This window comes from Pseudoliparis swirei, chromosome 17 (genome assembly GCF_029220125.1).
Source record: "Pseudoliparis swirei isolate HS2019 ecotype Mariana Trench chromosome 17, NWPU_hadal_v1, whole genome shotgun sequence".
In the NCBI taxonomy this organism is placed as follows: domain Eukaryota; kingdom Metazoa; phylum Chordata; class Actinopteri; order Perciformes; family Liparidae; genus Pseudoliparis; species Pseudoliparis swirei.
Window position 1 is genome coordinate 10937677 of NC_079404.1, and position 26396 is coordinate 10964072.

At 42.6% G+C, this 26396-nt stretch overlaps 3 protein-coding genes across 10 annotated transcripts in view; 2 read left to right on the plus strand and 1 right to left on the minus strand.

Annotated features, from left to right (window-relative positions):
* Window positions 1–26396, plus strand: part of LOC130206856 (cilia- and flagella-associated protein 46-like) — a 233052-nt gene that overhangs the window by 143235 nt on the left and 63421 nt on the right. The window lies entirely within an intron of this gene.
* col9a1b (collagen, type IX, alpha 1b) lies at window positions 333–13512 on the plus strand. 2 transcript variants are annotated; one of them, XM_056435051.1, is made up of 32 exons: window positions 333–468; window positions 939–1001; window positions 1105–1140; window positions 1232–1294; window positions 2634–2687; window positions 3022–3057; window positions 3231–3254; window positions 3355–3408; window positions 4354–4407; window positions 4610–4642; window positions 4730–4786; window positions 4884–4937; window positions 6230–6283; window positions 6407–6460; window positions 6609–6662; window positions 6750–6803; window positions 6923–6976; window positions 7053–7106; window positions 7231–7284; window positions 7778–7822; window positions 7927–7980; window positions 8070–8123; window positions 8215–8268; window positions 9054–9125; window positions 9290–9325; window positions 9421–9465; window positions 9583–9615; window positions 9712–9858; window positions 11265–11319; window positions 12173–12361; window positions 12444–12521; window positions 12708–13512. In XM_056435051.1, exons 1-32 carry the CDS (start codon window positions 394–396, stop codon window positions 12902–12904), a joined length of 2040 nt encoding a protein of 679 aa, XP_056291026.1. In that variant the 5' UTR covers window positions 333–393; the 3' UTR covers window positions 12905–13512. The 2 variants fall into 2 exon arrangements, with proteins under 2 accessions (XP_056291026.1, XP_056291027.1); XM_056435052.1 differs by lacking the exons at window positions 12173–12361; window positions 12444–12521; window positions 12708–13512 and adding an exon at window positions 11686–12150.
* LOC130206845 (collagen alpha-1(XIX) chain) overlaps window positions 16557–26396 on the minus strand; it is a 93259-nt gene continuing 83419 nt past the window's right edge. For 4 of the 5 annotated variants that reach the window (XM_056435049.1, XM_056435047.1, XM_056435048.1 and 1 more), the window contains 6 exons: window positions 25485–25529; window positions 24864–25007; window positions 23281–23347; window positions 23059–23196; window positions 19931–20008; window positions 16557–17130 (listed from right to left, as the gene is read on the minus strand). In XM_056435049.1, coding sequence (XP_056291024.1) covers window positions 17030–17130; window positions 19931–20008; window positions 23059–23196; window positions 23281–23347; window positions 24864–25007; window positions 25485–25529 — 573 coding nt within the window. In that variant the 3' untranslated portion in view covers window positions 16557–17029. Of the gene's footprint in view, window positions 17131–19930; window positions 20009–22235; window positions 22736–23058; window positions 23197–23280; window positions 23348–24863; window positions 25008–25484; window positions 25530–26396 lie in introns of those variants that run through there. The other variant, XM_056435050.1, reaches the window with a different exon arrangement.

Sequence of the window (26396 nt, forward strand, 5' to 3'; positions counted from 1 at the left end):
AAATCAATTTAACTCCTAAATTGAGTGCGTAAAAGCGATACTGTTTTTATGTGTCTTTAAACTTGGCCGCCCTCACAAGATATGTTTGATAATTACAGTGAAAACTTACATTTGTCTCATTGGAATATACCAATTGGGAGAGGTTAAATAACCCGCTGACACTCCCTATTAGCGGTGTTTGCATTGAGGCCCCTCCCCTCTGAAAATCCTCCAATCCCTTCTGGTAACCACACTTTGTATGAATATACATGAGCCTCCTGGTGGCTGTGGGACCTCGGACCGTCTAGGTAGCTGAAGCCCATTCAGTTGGCTTGTTTTGTTGGGGGCTCCTTCAACCCAACAGATCCCAGAGAAAGGATTACACCGTCTACCTTTCCTGCCCACAGGGACATCATGGCTCCGGGCCCCAGCGTTAGAGGGCCACTTGTGGGTCTGCTTCTGCAGCTTGTCCTTATCTGCTCCGCTCAAGTAAGACTAATTGTGTTGTTCTCTCTCTCTCTCTCTCTCTCTGGTATCTCTCTGTGTCTCTATAGACTGACGTGACAGAGGTACAGGTGAGTGTTTGTCTGCTGACAGATAACACGATGCATTTTACAGACAATTGTGGCGAGATACTGAGCTTGTTTCATCCGGTAAATTTATTGTCCATCTGGCATTAAAAAAAACCAGTCATGAGACTTTTGTCTGTAGTTTCCTTTTTTAAATGTTTCCTTTTGCAAAGTGCGACAGCATGCTGATGCTTTCTGCAATCAGAAACCAAAGTTAAGACTGTAAGCTATTTCAATGTGTCCCAGACAGTCTTAACATACAATAAGTCGATACACCTGTTCTCAATGTTCATATTGTCAGTATAAGAAGAAGTTGGTAGGGCCTTTTTTGAAATGTAAGCTCACATTTTGTAATATTTTTATTGTTATTTTCATTGTTTTGTCACTCAGAGGAGCCAAGGACCTGCTGGCCCTCCTGGACCTGCAGGTGTCCCAGGAATTGATGGCATTGATGTAAGTGCTCTCAGTTCTGAAACATTATCCACATCATGGACCAAATACTAAGACATAGTTCCCCATCTGCTCATCTTAAAGCATTTCATCTCTTTCATTTCAGGGGGAAAGGGGAGCAGATGGCGATGAGGGACTTCCTGTAATTATGATATTAAATACAATTAAAAGATGCATTGCTTTTCGTGGTTTTGTATTTGACTGAAAGATGTGTGTATGGACTTTGTTTTGAGGGCCCTGGTGGAGATGCAGGCAAACCTGGCTCTTCAGGATTACCTGGCATTCCTGGAAATGATGTGAGTACACTTTGTTTCATATTTAATCACCCATGCATATGTCATATAGTACATCTACATTGTTAGCCACAACAAGGTAAACATGCAATCCACAAGTCTGCAAGAGGGGGGACCTCCAAAGTGTGATCCTCCCACCTTCATAGAGTACGTTGACACTATTCAGTCTGGCATAGGGAACCAATGGGATTTAAGATTGAGCGTGGGATGTTGGTTGAATGTGTGCAAAAATGTGAGGAATTTCTTAAACAGGATGAACAAAATCTAATTTCCTTTTTAAGAAGGTAAACCCTGCCGTGTGTAATTAACTTTGCTCCCTGGAGTTTAAAGGATGGTTATGAAAACATCCAAACACAATACTGGTGATAAATAAAGAAGAGGGGGTGTAGGTGCATATTGGTTCACCTTGAAGGAGTTTCAGAATGCCATTTAATATAACGCATTTGTTGTATGCATTATGAGCCGCTGCTGCTGTGTTATACCTCGATACATAAACCAGGTCTATGAGAACAACAGCAGCTTTGTTGGCCTGCCGCTGTTGGTATCTGCTGTCGAGAATCCTCAAAATGGTGTGGAAAGATTCCTTTCAGTGCGTTTGTTTGAAATGAGCCAGAGGAATGTGGCTCTCTGCTTGGTTTGCAGGCGGAGAGTTTTGCCCTCTGCCCCCGGTGCTGACTTTTCCTGTGTGTCTGTGAAGTTTCTCCTGTGGACCTCATGACGCGCTCAACAGACCTTTGATTTCCATGTGACTGATAAACGTTGAGCTGCAAGTGCACTATGTATTGAAATACTTCAGAGGAGGGGTGTTATAGTCCTTCCTTCCCGCTGCCGTCAGGCGGCACAACAAACTGCAGTCGATCGCTGGAGATCTTGGCACACTCAGCACTTTATTTTCCTGGACACTTTAACCTGCTGGAAATTCACTTTGGTCACTGCCTTGTGTATATGTCATGTTTCCTCTGTATATTTAGTATTTTAGTATTAAGCATTGTTATTGTGTTTTGTGTTGTGTGTTTTATTTTTATCAATGCTCTAATGTGCACCCGCTGCTGTGATCCTGCAATTTCCCCACTGTGGGAATAATAAAGGAATATCTTATCATATCTTATTTTATAGTCTAGTTAATCCCATTTATGAATATGTAGAACTCCTCCCACTGGAGTATGATTATGGTATGATGATGTAAGACATGGACATCTGATAGTGGATTTACAATTATTAACAGATGGGGATATAAATATTGCCTGTTGAATAATCTTCAAATGTAAAGGTGACAATATGTGCTCTAAGGGTGTTATTTTGTTCTGATGCATTAGTTAAACACGATGTCTATCCTCTGCAGGGTTTGACCGGCCTCGTTGGAGATCCTGGGCCCGACGGTCCCCTCGAACAGAAAGTGAGTGACTAATGAGTCTTTGCTTTCCTGCTTCAGAGGCCGTCAGTGAAATGGGGCCAAGCTGCTGTCCGGTGTTTTTGGCATAGCAGCAGGAGCCGCGGTGCATAAACCAATTCCTCATGACAAATGAGACTTAATCCTGCAAGTCTTCTGCGTAATCTCCATGGGGAGCGGAGCCCCAACATCGGTCCTCATTAGGCTAAACATTGCTGGGTCAAGTGTGTCATGTGACGTGATGAGCTGGAGGAATGTTAACTGGAGGCTCACACAGTGTTTCAGCTGTTATTTCTATTTCTACTTCTATGTATCTAATGTCTTTATCTTTGTTCTTTAGGGAGAACCTGGAAAGTCTGGACCTCGCGGAGCCACTGTGAGTATCTTTTCCTTTCTAGACCTGTCAGTCCAAGGATCAGATCATGATCCATGAACATCAGGAAATAACATCATCTCGAAGTGTCTACATTTATTATTTATGTCTGTATCGTGTACACCAAATGATATACATCAAACACTATATGTCATACTGTATATGTCTCTCTTTAGGGCGTTGGGCCTGATGGACTGATGGTAAGTTATTTATGCTACACAACGAATACCACAGTTTATTTACACTTGGTGGTCTTTATCAAAGTGTGAATACTGAATACCAGAATGTTACTTTGAACAGGGACCACCTGGACCCGGAGGACTTGGGGGTGAAGTTGGAAAAGTTGGAACAATTGTGAGTACAGAAAGAAAAATAGTTTGTTACTAGAAAATACACTGCAGCAACCACTCCTCCCACCATGAGCACCGAGGAGCTGGAACGCTCTCATTAGACCCGTTTATCCTCCCGTGTCGGCTAAGTTGCTCCAAGCTGCAGTGAAACACACTGAATGTACGTGAAGCCACTTTCACCAGATACATCATAGAAACCTGTCTATGGATCATAATTAGACTCATATATACATGTATCTGGACTGTACAGCAATACAATAAACTGAAACTACAGGTCTATGACCAAATGTATACTTGAATACAAACATACCTATAATATAATGAATCCAAAAGTACTGTATTTTACAAGCTTTATTTTGTATAATTTTTTTATTTCACAAGTCCACATCAGCTAACAGTGATTTTAGATATAATATCAGGTTTGCAATCTGAGTTTAGCTCCCAATGTCTCATAGTACATTTAGATTAGCGTCACCTTCTACTATACATAGTAACATGAAATATGAATACAGACATATACTCGCACATATCACAAGTGAGCTCGCTAAAATGTATTTGCAGACTCGAAAGCACACTCAATCTTACTGGCTAAAATCTGGTTGAGGTACATTCGCGTAAAAAAGAGAAACTTAAAAGAATGTATTTTTTTGGTTTTATGGATGTTTCTTAAAATATTGAATTCATTTCACAGGGCACTGATCCAAACACTATTTTAGTTTAGGAAAACACAACAGGTGAAATGTCAGAGCATAAACATTTGAATAGTCAAACCGCTTCCATCAAGAGTGTTGGCTTGGCCAACATGTTTCGTCGGGTAACGTGTTGTTGTGTGCACGTCACAGTCGAGCAAAGGAAAGCTCGGCCCACGCCGAGACTACCGTCATGTTGGAGGGTGCAGTGCCTCTGTTCTCTTGGTGTGCTTTTTGACACATTGCATGTGTTTCTGCAGGGGTCCATCGGTGTGAGAGGGCCACAGGGACCCCATGGGCCAACGGGGGCCAGAGTAAGTGACACAGATTTGCAAATGATTACATTTGACTTCATTCTACATCACATGGGATGTTGCAGACCTACACTTACTGCGGACTTGTGAGCGATGCCACCTCTGCACATGCACTTTTATCTGGTGGCATAAAAGCTCTTTAGATCCATCATCATGTTGATAAATCACAATATAAAAGGAGGAACTTTTATCTCAATTTCAGGGTGCAGCTGGAATGCAAAGCAGCGCTGAGCTGGTAAAGCTTGTTTTTCTGTGAAATATAATGAGACTTTATATTCATAAATTGTCCGGAACATTTTCTGACTCGTCTGTTGTTGTTTAGTGTCCAAACTCTTGTCCGCCTGGGACCTCGGGACATCCTGGTCTTCCTGGCATGAAGGTGAGAGGAGTTTTGGTGTCGCACTAAAATCCTATTCGTGCCCTCAAAAATATAATGTTTAAAACGAGTGTTTTATTTATTCTCTGTATGTTTCAAGGGCCACAAAGGTGTAAAAGGTGAAGGAGGAGAACCCGGGAAACAAGGGCACAAGGTAAAATATGTTCCATTTCGGGAAATAAAATAATCAGATGAAATGTTTTAAACATCAACAGTTTACATTTATACTCACATAAAACTGCATGAATAGTTACTTTTCCTGTCACACACGCCACAACGCCTCAGAGATAAAAATGATCCATGACTTCAATGTGAAACGGGGATTCTTTGCACCTTGAGACAAGTATTATTCGGCTGTTCTATTTCAAGAGGAAGTGATACACGCCCGTGTGAAATGCCTCTGACATCTTGCAAAGCATAGAGGATGATTGATTTGAAATGATGCTCAAGCACAACGAGCTTCTCCCTGTAATGTGTCTATGCACTATGATATGAATGGAAATGAGTCTGCGCCTTTATCACCGCGTGCCAGCAGATGATTTACTGTCAGGCTGTGAGCGTCCACCACCAGGACGTTCTCCTCCACTGAAAGTTTCATGTGAGAGGCCATCTGCCTGTTTCCCACTCACAGATATCAAGATGTTTACAGCTCACAACAGAATAACCAGATGTCCAACATGTATAATGCCGTGACATTAAAGAAGAACATTAAACTATACGTAAGATTGCACCCTGGCACAATTTGATTGTGTGACCCAGGTACACACATGCAGTGCTGCGAAGATTTTGTCTTTTTGTTTTGTTTTACAGTTATATGTTCCAGTTAGTCTTTATTAGATATTTAACAATATCATAAGATTCATGACAACCCGGGGAGACTTTCTTAGCCTTTTTTTAATCAAACATTTCTAATAGCTCGACAGTTTGTCTGAATCAGAGTTTCATCTTTTACCTTTTGGAGACTTTTTTAAGATCAGACAATCAAGCAGCATCATCATTGCATAATGTAAACAAATGCAACCCATGTTGTTTCAATCCTTTCCGTTGTTGTGTATTTACATATCTTAATAGCCATTTCTAATGCACATAATTAAATGAAGAAATTGCCTTTTTAACCACACACACTGTGGCGTGCTGCAGCCTCACGCCCGAGCCCCTTTCCAACTCAATGGATTTGCCACCTCAGGTCGACCTCACAGTCAGCGTATCAATTATTTGTAATTAGCAAAGCAGTAGAACGGAAATTACATTTCTCTGCTTTAGCCCCCAGGCCAATCCATAAAAAAGTGTTTTTTTACTCATTCCAGGGAGGCTGCCTAATTTTCGAATTAACACACAGTTTAACTTTTTTCACTTAGGTAATGAAGGTAAAATTGCTTTTTGATGTTAATCTGATTGACTTTCTGCTGCTTTTCTGCTAATGTTCTCTCTCTCTCCGTCCCTCAGGGGGGGGAGGGAGACCAGGGAGGTGCAGGGGAGGTCGGCTCTCAAGGACCAACGGTTAGAATCCCCATTTATTATTATCATTATTATTATAATAATATGATATTAGAGTCTTTCGAGTTCCAGTCTGTTCAGATGCCCTTGTCTCCGGCTCACGAGGCTCTTCTCTCGTCCTCTCAGGGTTCTCAGGGGATTCGTGCAGCCATGGGAATGATGGGCTCCAAGGGAGAATTGGTAAATGTTCCTTTGATTTCTAAACCCCTCGCAGCTTTCATACGTCAGCTTCTTCTCAAATAACTTGTCAATTCCAGATTAGATATCGATTAAAATGTTTATCATCTTAACCGACTACAGTACCAATATTAACATTGTTCTCCGGCAGGGAACTCGAGGCTTTGATGGAAATCCAGGTCCGCAGGGTGTTGCCGGGGCAACTGTAAGTTTCTTTAACACGACACATGCTCACAATTTGACAGGAAATGAAGTATGATTGCGTTGCGTATGATTTAATGCCTTATTTCAGGGGGATCATGGCCAGAGAGGCGTGACGGGCGAGCTCGGGCCTAACGGTGGGGCGGTAAGTTGACACATTCATAACTTCGACCTTGAAGGTGAATAAATACAAATTTCATCTCTGGAACCTTTTTGTGCACTTTTAACAAAACCGACTGAATGTACCGTTGCTTTGCCTCTCAGGGCGTCCTCGGGCTGAGAGGGATCACCGGGCTTCCTGGTCCCAAAGGAGACGCCGTGAGTGTCGGGTCAATGGAGACAAATAAAACCCAAATGTTCTGACTCAGCTCATTTCAGTGCTTGTCATCACCAGGGCTTGCCGGGTGTGGACAGTCGCGAGGGTATTTCTGGGATGCCTGGAGCAAAGGTAGAGAACATGTTTTGCGACTTTATTATTCATAAAACTGGTCCAGTTTATAATATTTAAATGTATTCCCATTAAGTCTTCTGTTGTTCGGAGCTTCATTCTTTTACCGTCGGTGTCCTTGCAGGGAAGCTTTGGGAAGGCAGGCGTGCCTGGAGAGGTTGGACTTCAGGGGCTTCCTGTGAGTATGACCTTTGACCCCAAACTTGCTGACTGATTGGATGCACCTGTGGATACTCCTCAGGAGCCCATGCCCGCTGCACTACGATACTCATCATTTCCACTTCTGTCACAGTCACAATGTATTTATATCTCTTATATTAAAATACACAATAAAGTTTCTGTAGGTTGAATTTACAGATACACACTTTTACATTCCATCCCGCTGTGATACGAGACACATACAACAGGCTGTGACAGTTTCCAGCCCACTAATCTGTGATTATTCTAATGATGAAAGGCACTAATGAGAAAAGGTTGGCAAACACGAGCAGCCTGTGGCGGCATTAAGAAACATGTTGTAGGCGAGAAGGTCATTACCTCATTTAAATATCCAGATCACGTTTTTCACCTTCAGCGTGTTTGGGTCAAAAGCTCAAGCCAGACGTTTCATCCTCTCAGCTTTCAGTGAGTCGTCTTCGCATCTCTTTAAGACGTTTATCTCTCTTTTTCAGGGTTTGCCTGGTGCACCTGGACCAATAGGCTTGAGTGGCCTTAAGGTTGTTTGCTCCATCGATTATTTAATATGATCAGTTGCTTTTTGCTTTTATTTTGTTTTCTAAGTAGTCAAAGTGTGAAAGCAACTTTGTTTGTTCCCGCGCAGGGAGACGCTGGCCTGGCCGGCCTCCTGGGAACATCGGGGCCTGCTGGCAAAGCAGTAAGTACCAGCTGCACGTGTGAGGACACTGCTGTGACCTTCGGCTCACCTCTGTGGTGTCACTGTGTCATTTCACTGTCCCACCTCAGGGTGATCGCGGAGAACAGGGCGAGCTGGGACCCGGCGGACCGATTGGTGAACCTGTGAGTATTGTTCCTGCTTGAATCACCCGTTCTACTCGGTTCAACAGCTCATTGTAATCTTTACTTTCGTATTGTTGTCTCTTCTTCCCAGGGAGCTGTTGGAAGACAAGGCCCCATAGGTTCATCTGGCAAGCCAGGTGCCAGGGTAAGTAATGAGCACAAGAGTTGAAGAGCACATTTGGATTTGAAAGTTAGTTTTCTACTCATTGATTTTGATTCAAGCTCATATCTATTTTTTCATCCATGCCTAGTTATGTTGTAAATAAAGCCGTAGCAGCCAGAGGACATGCACTTTTGAAACTTTGAATGAATGGAGCTGGAGGAGGAGCGAGTGTATCGCCCTGGCTGTTGTTTCACTGGAATGTCTCAGAGAATAGAGAGCTATTATAGGGCTGAGGCTGAGGCTGAGGCTGAGGATAAGGCTGAGGCTGAAGCTGATGCTGATACTGAGGCTAAGCTAAGGGTGAGGCTGAGGCTGATGCTGAGGCTGATGCTGAGGCTGAGGCTGAGGCTGATGCTGAGGCTGAGGCTAAGCTAAGGCTAAGTCTGAGTCTGAGGCTAAGTCTGAGTCTGAGTATGAGTCTGAGGCTGGATCTCAGCCCAGGTCTATTTTCCCAGTCAGGGGAGACTGGTCGGCAGCGGGCTGAATGAGCTCTCTGTTGGGCTGCATTCCTCAGACAGCCACTCAGTGATCAAAGAGCGAATAGCACATAAAAACATGCCCACAGTTGTACTTCATTCACTATAACTTTTTATATTTTAGCATTTTCCGCCATGGTAACAGGTGTTATGCTTTATGAAATAGCTTCACAGTAAGTGCCACATTTAGTCTCTTACATATAGGTTGTGATCTCCACATACCTTGTCTATACACCTGCTCAGATGTGTCTACTCATCAGATGTGTGTGTGTGTGTGTTCATTTATCGTAGGGACCCAAAGGTGACCCCGGCCTCTCCGGCCTCCCTGGTCCGTCTGGCCTGCCCGGGGTGAAGGGAGAGAGGGTAAGAACACCACAAGGTCCCATTCAGAGACTGTGTCAAACAATAAGAGAGAGATTAATACTCAACAACAAGCAGCTGATCAGCTCCCTCTAGTGTGGCCCAAAGAATATTCACAACACGAACGATCATTTCACAAGTGAAGTCATGTGTCTGGGTTATTACAGGGAGAACGTGGAGAGGGAGGAACCAAAGGAGAACAGGTATGGAACCCTCCTACTCGAGATGAGTCCCTGTCTCAGTAATGCTGCATGCAAATACAAAGTGGGAAGATGATTGACAGATGATGTTTTCATAGGGAACACAAGGGGATGAGGGAAACCCTGGAGACAAAGGGGAGTATGTAAGTTGTCACACTAACACTAACATTATTCATTTGAACTTGGCTCATCAGCAGAGGACAGAATCTCACCAGAGCAACTGTCCTTCCTGCTCTCTGTGTTGTCTCTTTTTATTTTAGGGTGACACAGGAGAATCTGGACCTAAAGGAGAGGTGAGTTCAAATAGATCCTTCTCACCCGGTGTCTCAGGATTCTGATTGAGGCGCTGCAGCTTCACCACATTCCTCCGGTGTGACTTTCTCGTGAAGGTCGGTATCCCCGGTGAAGCTGGCAAAAGAGGTCCGGAGGGGAGTCGAGGCCAGCCAGGGATCGAGGGGCCGCCTGGCACACCTGGACCGAGGGGCATGCAGGGCAACAGGGGTCCACCTGGAGTCAGAGGGTCCCAGGGCCCCGCGGTAGGTCCAAGATCGACATCCTGAGGAAATTTGTTTGAGAAAAAAGCATCTTGACACACTGAATTACGTGTATTGGGAGTAATTACAGTTAAGAGATTTGAACCTCCTCTGTCACTTGTTTTCATAACTGAATCAAATGTATTTACCACTTGGAATTAAACCTCCATGTGTCCTGTACTCAATATTTATTTTCGTAGGATGGCGACAGCTTGTCCCGACCAACGCTGCCACTGATTGGCTTAACCTGATCATCATACCTAACCCTCGCCAATCCTTATACCTAAACCTGAACAGCAAAGGTCAAAAGTACGACTAACCAATCAGAGGCAGAGTAGGGCGGGTCATGACTTCACCATCCTTTTAAAATAAAGTAGCATCCTGTCCAGGTATGTCACTTCATGTCTTACTTTGAAACCTTCCTTACCTACTCGTCTTCTCAACATGTCTTACTCGTGAGGGTCTACTCTTAACCCTCCTGTTACCTTAGGGTCAATTTGACCCCATTCAATGTTTAACCCTCCTGTTACCTTAGGGTCAATTTGACCCCATTCAATGTTTAACCCTCCTGTTACCTTTAGGGTCAATTTGTCCCCATTCAATGTTTAACGTCGGTGTTCTTTCGGGTCAATTTGACCCCAGGCTGTTTTTCACTGTGTCAAACATATAAGAAATATCAACTTTTTTATATATTTAAAGGGCTATTTAGGTAGTCAACAAACAAACATAAAGTACCTTACACTTAAACTTGGAAAACAATATTAATTCTAATAATTTTCTGGAGGAGGTTTTAATTGCTGGGGTTAAATTGACCCCACGGGTAAAATATGTCAGTAAATATAAAGGTAACAGGAGGGTTATACATTGAATGGGGTCAAATTGACCCTAAGGTAACAGGAGGGTGAAGAGAATAAAGCGGTCCTAGTCTGTGGAAGGCAGCAGAATGTTCTCCACCAAAGAAATGTAGTGAAAGCAGGTCAGTTAAACAGGAAGCGTGCAGTTCTCACTTGATAACTGTCATGGTGCAACACACTGGAACCCAACAGCACGACTCTGAGACGGGGCAACAGCGATGAGTCCTTTGACTGGTACAGGCAGGTCAGGAATACAGAATACGGTAACGCTGGAGCGCTTGGCCCAAAAACACAAGACAATCTGGCAGAGGACTAGTGCAAGTGAGGGGACCTAAATACTGACAGACCGAGGAAGGGATGGGCTGCAGGTGAGGTGGGCGTGAGAACCAGGGGAAGGGAATGAAGGACTCAGGTGTGGAATGACATGAGAGTTTATTAATCCAGCAAACAGAATGAAAACAGCTAATATGACGGGGAATGTGTGACAATAACAGCGCTGTGGAGTTGAGAGACAGTACATGTTTGAGACATTTTCATCTTTTTTTCTCCCTCTAGGGTAAAGAGCCGAACGATCAACACATCAAACAAGTTTGCATGCGAGTCATGCAAGGTAAGAACCGACCGACCTCCGACCCCGTGTATCGTTGCCTTGTGCCTCATTTCATGACTTTAATCTTTCCCAGAATGCCTCATTCCAGAACCACACCACATGGAGCCGCCCCTTCGTCGTGTCATTGATCTGGGTGGCGGCTCAATACTCTGTAGTTCAAAAAAATGGACGGCCTAATAACCAAAACATGAAATAGGCTTCAGTCTCTGTTAGTGTGATGGATGAAACATTTCTCTGAAGTCACAACCTCTGTTCTCTTGACTCTGCTCTCTCTCTCACATACAACCGTCTTCTCTAGCTCATCTCCTCACTCGCCAACCATTTTTATTTCTACCCAATGTGCTGAAACATTCATTTCACTTTCAGCAGACCAGCTTTCCTCCACTCCAAGCCAAGGGATTTTCATCAGGAGCCAGAAAACTCAAATCTCAGGAGCACAATATCACACTGCAAGAAGAAGCCACACAAGATTAATATTAGATCCTTTGCCCCGTGAACGCACATTTCCTGTTGCTGATTGCCTGGAATAAAGAGTCTTATCTCTTTTCAGCTCAATTCACTCAGGTTCAATAGAAAGAGGTTGAAGTGCAGGAGAAGCTCAAGGGACATCGTGACCACAGTTTCACCTCGCTCTGCTTCTCTCTGACTCAGTACGAGAGCTTTGGGTCTATCTCTATGCGAGGCTTTCAGAGATGAGCTTATGCGACAGCAGGATTCATAACAACGTGTTATGGAATACAAAGTATCTTAATAATTGTCAGCAAAAGTCAACATCTTGCTGCTACTTATGCATACGTTAAAGTACATTTCATTTCGATACATTTAAGTCCATCGTCAACTTCTGCTCCAACAGAACAACTGGCCCAGTTAGCTGCTAGTCTAAGGAGGCCGGAGAGCGGTGCCGCTGGGTTACCTGGAAAACCTGGCCCTCCAGGGCAATCTGGTCCTCCAGGAGACAACGGCTTCCCTGGGCAGGGGGGAGCAAGAGGCCTTCCGGGACTCAAAGGGCCACCAGGACATCTTGGACTGAAAGGACCCAATGGTAATGGATGTATTGGCATGTATCACATAAAACCATGACATGTTGGTGCACGCACATCTTCATGACGTCATACGTGTTCCAGGTGAGATGGGAGACAGGGGCTCCAGGGGGCCCACGGCACGAGGACCTAAAGGTCAGCCAGGAGTTCCCGGACTTCCTGGTGAGTCAATTTTGCATTTCAAACGTGCCTTTCTATCTTAAAGGGTCTGAGTCCGTCTGTTGTAACAACCAAACATCTTTAAATGTGTTTAACGTGACTGTTGTACTAAATAGATCCCCCCAAAAAATGAGAACCAATCCTTCATACCGAGCAACTAGCATCGTAACACGAATGCTGTGTTCCCAGGTGAGCCGGGCAAACTGGGCTACGGTCAGGACGGTCGGGACGGCCAGAGAGGACCTCCTGGCGTTCCTGGACAGTCGGGTGTACCCGGGCCTCCCGGCGACGCCGGTCCCAACGGTTACTGCGACCCGTCGGCGTGCAACCTCCAGGCAGGGGCGGCCCACCAGTCTCTGGATGTGAAGGGGCCTGCAGGGAACTAAGGGCCACTCCGGCATAGACAGACTCACTGTTGGACTCGCTCTTCCGGGCACACACCAGTTTTCAGTTTCTTTCCCAGGGCCCCTCGGTCGTGTGGGGCCTCCACCCGTTAGCCTCTCGTCTTGTGAGCATGTTTTGTGCCGTCCACTTCTCCGTCATCAGCCAGCCAGGAAAAAAAACAACATTTTCTTTTTGCTGTGCTGCCAGAATATCGCTTCTTCTTGTTTTTCCCCCCCGAGAGATGTTTTCACATTACAGGAAGCTGTGCTCACATTCATGAGACGAAAGGACCAGAGATGTTTGTTTATTCCACTCTCCTTGCTCCCTCTGCCTGCATCTATTTTTTATGCTCACCATTTACAGGGTTCTTCCATAAAAGCTCCTCCGCTTTCTCTCAGAACATTTTGAATAACCACCTAAAGCGAAGCCTTTTTCAATTATTTGGGTGTTATGTACCAAAGATAAACCCTTTCAATAAACTTCTATGTCTGGCTGTGTTCCGGCGTCGCTGTTCAAAACAAAAAGTAGAGAGGATGAATTTATCAAGTCACGCTGACTTCAGTTTTTTGAAAATGTTGTAAATCTGTAAAAAAATAAATAATTGTTTGAATTATAGTTAATTATTTTTCCTACAAAACAACCCCATGTGAGATTTTGCCTCATTGTACATAATGACAACAGAGTGCAGTGATGCATATATGGAACTATATTGTAGGGAGGAGGGGGACCCTCGTTACTGTTACAAATAAAGAAAACACATGAAGTGATTCATGGATTCTGGTATAATTGTGTGATGATAAATTGTACGACAAATGTAAGAAAAATGCAAAAATTTAAGTTTTCAGTAGTTTTAAAAAACAAAGATATCTCAGCTGACAAAACAATCTCACCTCAAGATCCATTTACGAGCTGCTCTGGAGCTTTTGATCATATTCACTCGAGGGTATCCATTCCAGTCCACTGGGCAGATCATTGGATGGGAAACGTCCAGTATTAAATTTATCTTTAGCTAGATTGTTTTAGTCAGAAGCTGTTTCCAAGGTCAAGTATCAACTTTGAAACTCAATGTCATTCTGAATAGCATTTAAACATGTCTTTGCATTTTCATTCATGTTTAATAAACTTTCTCCCATTTTAAAGACAACTGAACAGACACATGATACAACTTCTTAAAGGAGTTCACGTTGTTAACACTAACTTAATATTCCAACAATAACTGCCAATCAACACACACAGTGTATCATAAAATATGTTTTACTTCTTGCAAGAAACCTGTAAGCAAGGCTGTGTTAGTGCCCAAAAACACAAAACAAGAACACAGGAAATAAAGCACTGAATCCCATTTAATGCATTGACAGATGTTAATAAAAGATGCAGCAAAGAAAGGTGTAAAATATAGCCTCTGATGCCTGGTAACCACATACACACTCGATCATCGTTCCCCGCCCCCAACCCTTTAGTATTCGGTTGTCGACATCCAGGACTGGTCCTACATGTAAATGAGGTGTCAATTACTTTTACAGTCTGTGTGGTATTATCATTTGGTATTGTTTTTACTCTCTAAATTAGCTCATCATGTAGACATGTGGTAAACCAAGACTGAGGTAGATATTAAACAAAACAAAGACTTTCAAAAACACACGTTGGTGTCCCACAGCAGTAGCAGAGAGGAGTCACTGGGAGAGCAGCAGGCAGACGTTTATAATCCCGGGGACACACACAAGCTTATTTACAAAATGAGATTATATGTTGCGACAGGATCAATTTACATTACTGTAAAAAAACAAAACAATCATGAAATATGCGGATGTATAAAACGGATCTTTGTAAAGGACTTTTGCATTATTCGACAAGCCTATCTTTGGATGTTTAATATCACTTTCTTTGAAGGATGCCTCGACCTCCATCGTTTGCTTTTATCACTTTACACTTAGAATAAATGGATTTAAACTTGGAAAGATGTAAAAAAATATCTGGCACCAGATTGCTGGTGAAGTGGGCGGTGACGTCAGTGGTCCTTTTGTGTCCTTCTTAGTTATCATTCAGCTACAAACGCAGAGTTGCTCTCATCAGTACGCCAACAAGTTGAGATCACATGATTCCATCGATGCTGCCACATTTGAATTGTGGTCAAAGTCGGCGTTATGGTCTCCAAGGGGAACCAAATTGTCATGATAAAAGGGCAGAAGCCAAGAAAAGGAGGGGATGTTATGTCATCTATCACCCAAATAAAGATTGTTTTCCATTCACTTTACAAGCAATGAGAAAATAAATGCTGCACGTCCAGCAGGGGGCTCTTTAAACTCACAAACGAAGGCAGCGGCAGACTTGAGATTCAATACCTATTCTCAACTAGACCCACGACCATGGAAACAAGTTATCAGAGATAAAAACAAAGGCTGCATGCTGCGAAAACTGATGACTTGTTATGATGTTAAGTATGATATACAGAAAGAACCACGTTTCTAACTGCACAAAATGTCTGATACACACACAGAATCTTTCTAACATTAATCCCAGCAGGACATTAAACAGCACTCAAAAGGAAAGCTGAAAGAAAATATAGAAACGTTCAATGTTTTAGTGTGATCGTCTTACTTTTGGGATGAAAACCCATTTCCTGAAAAATCTTCAAACTGAGAATTGATATACATATACAATTCGAATGCATGTCTTTATGTGTAAAGTTTCTGAACAATCTACATCGTAGTGTGGCCTGTTCAGGTAAAATGACTCAAAACCTTCTGAAATTAGTTGAAAGCATTGAAATGGCTTTAAAACCTCTTATCGCAAATAAATAAATCCAAACTGCGAGACAAGAATACACAATGACACACAGTGCTGGTCAATGAGTGGATAACATGGGTGTACACCATGATACTGTTACAACAATGAAGTACAATAATGAGCACATGTTAAAACAAAAGAAAATGTCTGAAGTTGTAGTGGAGTAGTCCGATATCCTTTCTTTGTGGCTACAAATCAAAAATATACAAATAAACCAGAGGAATCATCATACACAACACTCTGTAAACAGTAAATGTTTATAATCATCATCATCTCACACACACACACACACACACACACACACACACACACACAGACGCACACACTCACACACTCACACACTGATAATAGAAGTGAGAACCTTATCAGATCATTACAATGACAGCTTGCTCATGTAATTATATGTCAGGTCCCATTAGACAGGAAGAAAAAAAGAAAAACCACAATCACTCAATCAACTTATCTTCAGAATAAACCAACAGTTAAGGCGAATGTGAGGTCACACTCATTAAATAAACACAACGTTAAAAGTACATTCCTCAAACCTGCCCCTCGATGTTTTACAAACACAGTAGTTTCAGACGGAAAGTATGAGTAGAAGGTTTCTGTCGTAGATATGGCGCTCAGTACACAGGTACATGCTGCAGATCCTTTAAAAAAATGATCATCATCACAACATTGCAAATATGTCAGTGATAATTCATACAACTCTCAGTAATCCATAAATGTATTAATCCAACTTCTAGTAATAATATGACCTAGCATCAATGCTACATTTACTACAATTATTATTAATATCTTTACGTACCCCCTTGAAGAACATGCTTCCAATAAATAATTTCCATATCAGACACATCTGATGCATAAGGAGTTTCAAAAATCAAACAATTTCTCACACCTGCACATGAAACAAGTAAATTCATTCAGCTAATCTCCCCCCACACACACGAGTTGTACCTCCTGCCAGCCCATTGGCTTATCTGAATGACAACAGAAGAGGGGAAAGGCATGCGCTTATTAAGGAGGAAAACAAATGATTAAGTTCTTTCTTTTGTTGTTGACAGGACTGAACTAGATATAACAAAGTAATTTCATGGTTTTGAAAGACATAATGAGAGATGACAAGGAATGCATTACGTAACAGTCGGGGACGTGAACGCAAGAAATGCATTGAAAGTACAGCATTGCAACAAATAAAAGAATAATCCTCCAACTGCTATTGTAAAGTGATCAGAAGAGGTCAGCTGGGAGTCAGTCGGATGAACCAGAGCTGAGGAAGCAGTTCATATACAGCGAGGCCGACCTTCTGGACGTCTGTACTGGAACCGGCTCCGCTGGGCTCAAAGGGGGGGAAGGAGACAGTCACTGGGGTCACATGTCCCACGATATCCACGGGGCCCGGGAGAGCCAGGAGGGCCCCGAGCAGTGATTCCAGGTGGCCCTAGACAGAGAATTAGTCATAATTAATTCCTGTGCTGAGCTGCACTTTATCATATTACAGTAGGGTGAAATATTACATGAACATATATGTGATATAAATGAGTGGTTTTAATCCAAAGGCTACAGTATGCTTCATATCCACCTCATGAATTTGTAGTAGAGCTCGACCGATGAATCAGGTTGGTGCAACAGCCGACACGAGCTCGTTGCATAATAATAGAAACATCGTGATTGGTGTGTTGGGGGATAAGTAAAAAGAAAAGGCTTTATAGTTTATATAGAAATGCTAAACTAGCTCTGAGTCATTTAATAACAGTTCCCCATGACGCAGTTTTTCCACCAAAGAATAGTGACGAGTTGATTTTTACAATCAATCAGGCTATGTTAGTCGTTATTGAAATATGTGTGGAAAACAGTTATTGCATGGGACATCGATCAAAGAGAAGTCAACAGCAGTACAACACGGGCAACATAGGTGATTTGTGCGAGTCATCACAATCAGGAGAAGTCATCGAGCAGGAAGAGGAAACTAAAGACGATGCAGTTCAATGCAGCAGAATGGGAGTTTAGCGGCGGACACTCTCTCACCGACTCGTGGGTGAAACACACGCGACCGATCACATGACCCTCCTGGTGGAGACAATTAACCAATTCTTTCATTTCAGAGAGAGAAAATAAATTGTGTCACTCTCCAATATGGCGAGGTCATCGCGGCAGATGAGATCTTAGTGTCTCACGTTACCAAACAGCTCAATGTTGTTTAATGTCCGTACAACACACGCGCCCATAAGATCTCCACTGCCGTCCAGCGGAGGGTCCATTACATCCGTCAGACCAGCCCCGACTTGTCTACAGTTTATACGAAAAGAATTGCAAGTACAGCCTTGTCCCTTTCCTCCCTCTGAAAACACAACATGCCCTTTTCATTAGTGCCACATCTGTCTCCTACTCGCTCACACACAAACTGTTCACAGCACCGTGGTGGTGGCAGGGCAAAGGTGCACAACCATTAGAACAACACGTTTCTCTTTCCGGTGTCTCGGTGGCTACTTACAGCCACGAGCTCAACTCTGCTAATAAGCTTGGAGCTCAGAGTTAATGCACTGCAGGCGAGCACAGCTTCAGCACCGCCCGGGCTGCACCGGGGGATCAAAGAGGCCCGGAAAGAGGCAGCGAGAGGCAATGCTCATGTATAGTGCTCACGTATATCAGAGCGGTTTTCATTCAGCGAGACACTGTGATGTCACGTCGTAATGAGAACCAGCGACACGGAGACATCTCCTGTCTGCGACGTATATGTCGCAGTCTCCACGAACCCAGCTGGTCCAGGGGGAGCCGGCTCTATGTGGAGCTCAAGGAGCACACGCTCGTTATAATGGCCAAGTGACAGAAAGTTTGGCTGGTAAAAATGATGAAGAGGGACGATAGCAAGTGAGCCAAAGCCGTGGCCAGACACTGGCAGTTCGTTCAACTTTTAAATTATTTCCGAGAGCCAGCGGAAGTCAAAAGCTGCCGGTTGTGCCAAAGGTGCCTCCGATCACGAGCGCTCCTGGAGAAGATGTTTTTTAACAGATGCGATTTGTCCTCTGAAGCAGAGCTACAGCCAAGTTCCCTTTGCTCGACACATATATTATGCAGCTGGAGCAGTCTTTAGGTTCAGTGGTAGACTGGAAGTCAAGTGGCAGTCCCATTTCTCACCTCTCCACCGGGGTGCAGGGAGTTATTGTTTAGCTCAGCGGGGGACAAGCGGACATCTTTGGTTGTGTTTTGAAGAGGACAACAACAAGTTGAGCTTTTACTTTACACAAATGACATCGTTACAGTATTTTTTTCCTCTGTTGAGATTCCATTTGTGTCACAGCAGTGGGGAAACATAATGCCATCTGGGATTTGCGTCTCCAACATGCTGAGATATTGATATTAAATGATGGCTGAAAATAGAATGTGAGGGTTGAGACTCGTTCTCGAACACCACCGTGAGATCAGATAAACTTCCCGGCCTTCAGTGGCCGGGTCATACAAGCTGATAACCTGTAGCTGTGGAGGCGGGCAATGCAGGGCTATCGATTCTGTGACACTTTTGGTCAAATTAATGCATTTGCTATTTTATAAAGGCACATATACTGCACTTCCTTATGTTTTATTATGGCTGATGGTATAGAGGGGCTAAGTGGCTTTTAAAAAATAACTTGAAATCCTTAAAATCATGTTTAAACTTTGAATACTGTTGAAATCCAAGGCTTAGAATTAGGATTTACCGAAGAGGAATATATATTTGTGGGCCTCTGACAGGCAGCACAAGAGGCTGTAAAAACATTGACATATTACAGCATTCATCTGCTGCGCTTCCACCTGATGAAAGTAAGCGCAATTACTTTTTTCTTTCCCTCTTTTTAACTTTGATTTGTTCTTCATCTACTGCTGAGAAAATAAATCTCTTTTGAGCAGCATGTTGCTCCTCCACGTTCACCAACGTCACTGTGGGTTCAACACAATCAATGATACTTTTCACTCGACACACATCTGATTCATTCGTAATCTACACAGTAATGGGTGCAGCTCAAGTTATTATCATTGCATCAATAACGTAAGCAGCAAAGGGGAAATATTTGTAATAAAGAAACAAAGCATGACACACCAGTCCACCATCGTCTTCACTGATGCATGTTGCTGATAAACAACATTCTGAACATATTTGACACACAATTTACACTGTATTAATCCTTTCCTTCAACTTTTTACATGTTAGCTCAACCAATAGCTCAAGTCTCTCTTCAGATTCTGAAGAAGATGGCCCTTACCTGGATGCCCCGCGGTTCCCGGGTCTCCTGGTAACCCCAGACCGAGCTGACCTCGTTCTCCTTTCTGACCCCTGTACCCTGAGGACAAACACAAAACTAAGGCTGAGCAAAATATATTGTAGTATATGTCGAAGATGAAGTAAATCTGTGGGGTGTCATATTCACGGCGCGTGTTGGCACAATTAATAAGATTAGTACAAATGTCAGTACATGTTGAAATCAAACTCAAGACATGGATTTGCTTCAACCTTTATATCTGTCAAGGAGCTCAACTTGATGAAATATCATCGATACAACGGTAGGTCAGGCATCGAGTCTGCACTTTCTTTTAAAAAGCAGCTTGATGTAGAAACGGGCTATTTTGGATTCCAAGTTTCAATCCCAAACCTCTGAATAATGACAGACGTAGAGATATCCTTTCCAAATGTAAAACATAAAACCAGACATCTTTACGTTGGTGTTCCAAGAAGGAGGCGTTGTGAGCTAGTGCATCTTTATGTCAACAATGGAGACACAAGCACAAGTCTTTAAATATATATATTTTTTTTCAATCGCAGGTCAGATATGTGGGTCACGAAAGGCATTCAGAGAGTAGAAAGGTTTTTCATTCCATAGAAAACAATCAGATGCAGAAAAAAAATCAAGTAAACTAAACCAAGACCTGTAATTCACTCTTAAAACATGAACTTGATCGTAAAGCTTTTTTTCTGTTTGACCACAGGGAAAACCATCTTATCTTGTGATGAAATGGTGTCTTTTCTATGATGTGGATTGGCTGCTGCATGAGCACCTCTAATGTGAAAGACCAAGCAGAGATGAACACAAGGACATGCTCAAGTAAGGAGTGAAAACGGTTAAAGCATTTACACCGATGTTCTAGTCAGGCCAACACGTGCTTGTAACAATATGCTCACACACATGTTATTCAACTCTCACTCCATGCAGCAGACACGGCTGTGAAAATATTTCCCCACGAGGCACTTCAAGTAATGGAGTCTCAGGACCAGCGGTTGCATTGAGTGCATCAGAAACATTGACAGGAGTATCAAGCATCGCACCGCCGGGCCCAAAGGGGGAACGCTTCAACGCTTCAACTAAAAAAAATATATAAAAAAAAAGAAGTCTTATGATTGCTCCGCAACTGGGTTTAAAGAGAGAAACGGTCTGGCCACACATTGCCACGATAAAGAGACTTCTTTCAACACTCACAGAGCCTGGGGCATTCAGAGAGGAGACGATCCATGGAGAAAATAGCCCTGTACCTTGAGCAAAAAAATACTGAATAGCACACAGGGCAAAAGCGTTGGGTGGATTTATGCACTCTGATAAATCCAAAAAGCTACTCTGGGTCTGCACTTGGCAAAAAACAACATTTATCTTGGGGACTTAATGGACAAAATACGTTAATAGAAAATAATATTGCCACAGAGTGGTTTTCCAATTATTGTTTTATATAATTGCAGTCGTGCACCTGTAAATAACAATAACAGCAATATTTAAATATTCATGCTATGCCGTACAAAAGAAAAACACCTTTATTTGAGCTGCTGCTCTAATTACTGTGGAATATTTACTGACACAAAACAGAGCTTGTAGCCTAATATAATAACGGACACTTTGTTTCAGTTATTATTAATAAACATACAGAATGGACCAAAATACAAAATACAAAAATTATGTTAAATTAACAAATAGCTGAAATAATGAAATGCACTTAAACCACCATGACTAACATTAGTGAGTCTTTTCAATGCGCTCTCAAAAATAAAAGACGAACAGAATGATAAATGAGCCCTCTATTACAACACAGGGGAGGGAAAAAACAAAAAATAAATTATGCTCTTCAGCATGCGCCCTTATGTGTATTCTCTAACAGCTTGAGACTTTCAGCCATGCGAAGTCAAACCACGTAGAAAAAAAAGGATTCAACAGAGGGGTTATTTTTCTCCATAAACAATTCGTTTTGGCGTGTTGGAGAACAAGTCAAGTTGGATATTCCAGAGCAGCACAGTCTCCAGTAGAGGATGACGAGAAATAATGAGGAAATATTACCCCAAACTCCGTCCCCAGCTGAGTGGAGGCACCAGTCAACAAAGAAAACAGTAAGAAGTTGTAGAATTTTTGATTCATCAAGGGGGAAAAAACTTTCCTCTTTCGTTTCAATAAATATTTATTGCAAAGCTGCATTAAGAATCACCTATAAAACACTCTTTGAAAGCATAAAAAAAAAAAAACGAGCTAAACAAAAAGACAAGTGTAATTATCACAGCACACATATTCATAGTGGAGTAGTTGCCTACTTTAACGACATTATTCATGAATGAAAGCAGCCTGTTATGTTGTAGCAGTGGATTAAAAATGTAAATGGTCTTGAATAATGTGAGGTAGATACAAAGAGAAAGGCCAATGCAGTGGTGCTTTGATCTACACCAACGAGTAACACACGCCTCCTTTTCCACAGATAAGACACCGGGGTTCTGCTGCAGACACAATACAATCCTAAGCAATTTTGAGGTATAAAGCCTGACCAGCAAAACATTTGTGCTGTATGCGCAGTCAGAAAGTTGTATTAGTTTGATAAAGAACGTCCACCCTCTTTCCTGACTTTGCTCCTTTTCTACTTGAGAAGCTTTCTTTCCTGGAGTGATGTATCAATACTGCGGTTTTCCTGTCCACATTGATAATACTGTCTGTTATTCACAGTCAGCTCTTCATTTGTCTTCATATTTCCAAGAGAGCTGCTGTGCACCACACTCCTGGCCTTTCCTCTGCTCCCCGCCCCTCAGTCTGCATTGATATACGGGTCTAAGCAAGAGAAAAATACCCATGAATCCCTACGAAATACATGTGTCAAGCTAAACTGATTCCCCCACCCCGATCCAGCTCCAAACCAACTCTTTATGTACAGAAAAAACAATTTCACTGAAGGATGTAGTGCTTCACTCGGCATCACTCATGTCAACCTGCAGCTCTGTGTATGCAGTGGTAAAGGCTGCCTGCTTTAAATATGTGTGGTGCAGCCCCTGGTTGGACTAATTGGTGTCATTTGTAATTCATATTTGAACAGAAGTGGTTATTTTTCCAGGACGGAGGGGACATCTGTTCAATCTGGCAGCCGGAGCTCTTACCATGAGGACCAGGAGGTCCGGGATCTCCGGGCGTTCCTGGCAATCCGTCTTTTCCACGAGGTCCTGCAGGCCCGTGGACTTGCGAAGCTAAGATCCCTGCAGGTGTCTTCTGCTGCATGGCGGCGCTCGATAGCTTCTCTACGGGTTAAGAAAAAGAAACATTCATATTTCAGAATGCAGAATAAACAGAAGCAGAAAAACTACATTTGGAAAAAGTTGTACCTTCAAAGACTCTCAGTACTTCGTTTCTGATGAACATTTTGAATTCCTCCATGAAGCTGGGATCGCCCTGTTTGTGCAGTGGAGAAGAAGAAAAATGTCTTTTATTCACAGTGAAGTGGAAGCAGAGGAGAGACGGGCGAGGGAACTTTCTCAACTCAAAGACCTCAAAGACTAATAATTTAAACCATGTGTTGAAATCAATAACGAGATATTACGGATGTTTCTTTTCTAAATCAGTCACAAGTTCACCTTTATATTTTCTATAGTTCTTCTTTCTTCACTGTGCTCACCTGCCTGATCACTAAGGGCACATCCCAAGTCTCTTAATTAGAAATAATTAATTAATTAGAAATTTAGAAGAGTAGAGATGTTTTTTCTCTGTTTAACAAACTGCATTTTGAGTATTTTTACTGTGTTCTCTGTCCTGTTTATGAACACAGGACCCATTTCTACCGGTGGAATGCGTTTGTCTTATTTACGAATTATTTGCGTCTGTATATTTTGAAATTCTGATTGTGACGTCATATTTAAATAACCTTGAATATGTTTGTGTTTTCTCTTGAAAACTAACATTATATTATCAAGCTTAATGTTTTGGGGGAAGTTTAAATGACATGACTCATCAAACCCGCCTCTCAGGAATGAACGGCCTCGCGTGACTGGAAATTATGATTAATTATGTAAAAAGTGTTTAGTCGTTCAGACTAATTTAGAACATAATTTAATGATGGAATGAAAAAAACAAAAACTTGAGTATAATATTTGATCTGTCTTCACTCTGGTATGAAACTCCAGTGATGTTGAGAGTTTAGCTATCAAGAGTTCCATAGCCTGTTTAATTCAGCCTGCCGGACTACTGGGTGAAGTTTTTGCCGATTCTTCAGCTATTTCGCCTGCCTGGTTTGTGACTCCTGTTGGTTTTCCGGACTGATTAAAAGGATTTTGGATGCTCAGCTGCTTCGGAATTTGAGCTTTAGGTTCTGGGAGTAACACTTTTCAGCAAAATACAACCTTGCATTACAATATAAAATCTGTACCTTAAATCTAGCTCGGTATAAAATGTAATCCGTATGTGCCTACGATGTAAAAGGTAGCTTTTCATACTGGATCTGCATGCATCTAAATATATTATAAAAATGTATATGCTCTGCCACTCAAACATCGTCTGCTTTCCAGGTGTAACAATGGCAAACAATGGTCGCAGAGGATCCTGCATCTATCCAAACGGTTTCCATCACTGCTGTGAATGTTATGTAACCACCGTGACCGCGCACAGCGCGAGTAAAATGTCTGACACGCGGAGGTGTTTCACTCGAGGCACGCCCACATATCTCTGTCTTTTTCTCTGTCTCCATCTTCCTCCCTCTCTGACCTTCTGTTGCGCCTGGCTGTGGAGTGGGAAGCGTCGAGCAAAAAGAGAACAGCAACCTCCCCGTGCACAGCCTCGTTTGATGTTCCATGCAGAAATCTGAAGCTGCATCATTTTCCATACTGGGAACTGGACTAGTTACACAAGCTCCACAAAAGGAGGCGGATAGCAGACTCTTCTTGTTATCGGAGGCATCTGCAAATTTACAACTTACCAAGAGGTTTACATTCTCCAAATGTCCTGCAGGGCCAATATCTCCTTTTTGACCGGGTTGTCCAATCTGTCCCATCGGGCCAAAATCTCCTGTGCGACCCCTCTCGCCTTGAACGCCTCTTTCTCCAGAAATCCCCGGATCACCCTGCAGTAAGGAAGCAAAGACATCTCTCAGCTTTGTATGATAGTACTGGCCAAACCGTTGGGTTCTACTCTATAACAATGAAGAAAAAACACATTTCCTGCCCTCATAAACTGCACCAGTCACTATTTTGCAGCCTGACTACACAGCTGTATCACTTAACACTTTTCTTGCCTAAATGTCCAGGCAGTCACCTGTCCTGAGGTTCTGTTGCCAACTCTAAAGCTAAAAGCCTCATTTTGCATCCTCCATTTGCAAAAGATTACTGCATGAGTGTGACAGACCTCGTTAATGTGGCCTTGCAAATACAATAGGAAACGGCACTGAGCGTTAATGCCTTTATCTAGTGCTTACGTGCTTGTGCGGATAAGTCGTGTTTGTGCTTAAGTGAAGACTTTCATTACAATTCATCAAAACCTTTTTTGTGCATTAAGGTCTGAGTCACGATAAAAGCTTCTTTTGAGGAATAATGCTGCTTACACGTTCTCCTTTGGATCCTCTGTCCCCTGCTGTACCTTTAGAGCCCTTAAAAAAAAGATACATATGTTTTAATGCCATTGTTGCCATACAAGAAAGGTCAATAACTAAATAATTAGAAAAATAGATGAAGCTGAACTCGAAGCTTTTCACCCACACAAAGTATTGATATGCAGTAACATCCAAAGGCACGCATACTACTCCATTATTATAACCTGTACATATTAAGAATATATTTTTTGTATTTAAACCCACATATTGGCATTTTGCTCATATCAACTTCTCCTGTTGTCTGAAGAAAAAACTGTGAGCAAGCTTTTCCCTGAATGACTTGACTTTGAGAAATGTACACATTTCACATAACTGTGCATTGAATGCTTCTTACTCAGCTCAGGTGTACTGCTTGTATAATATCTCCATGTAGTGTTTCACCTTCTGCAATGTCCCAGCTTCTCTGCATCACTCCTGTGTTTGTTTTGAGAAGAGCCTGCTTTCCCACCAGCTGTCTTTACTGTATAAGGGAGCTAGGAGAGGAAGTACCCGTCTCTGGCTTCAAGTCACAACATCTTGTGTATTCCAATTCCTCCCTGTCACTCCTCATTGCTTCTCTTAACGTGCTCACAGCAATACGCCTGGGAGCATCTTTGTCTCAATTTCCAGCTGGATTACAGGAGCCATGCAAAAGACAATCTGGCATGATGTGGTTTTAAAACGGGCATCTCTTTGTGATGCTGTTCTCCCCTGCCTGCTTTAATCTGCGGTACTCTGTATTCCCCAATGCCTGATGGGATGCTTAAATCTATCATCTTGCCCGCTGAAATGTGCTTCCCTGAGCATTATATTAAACCTCAAAGCAGTGTGCAAGGAGTCTGGGTAAGCCACCTGCTAGATGGCACTGTTGCCCCACCAACAAGT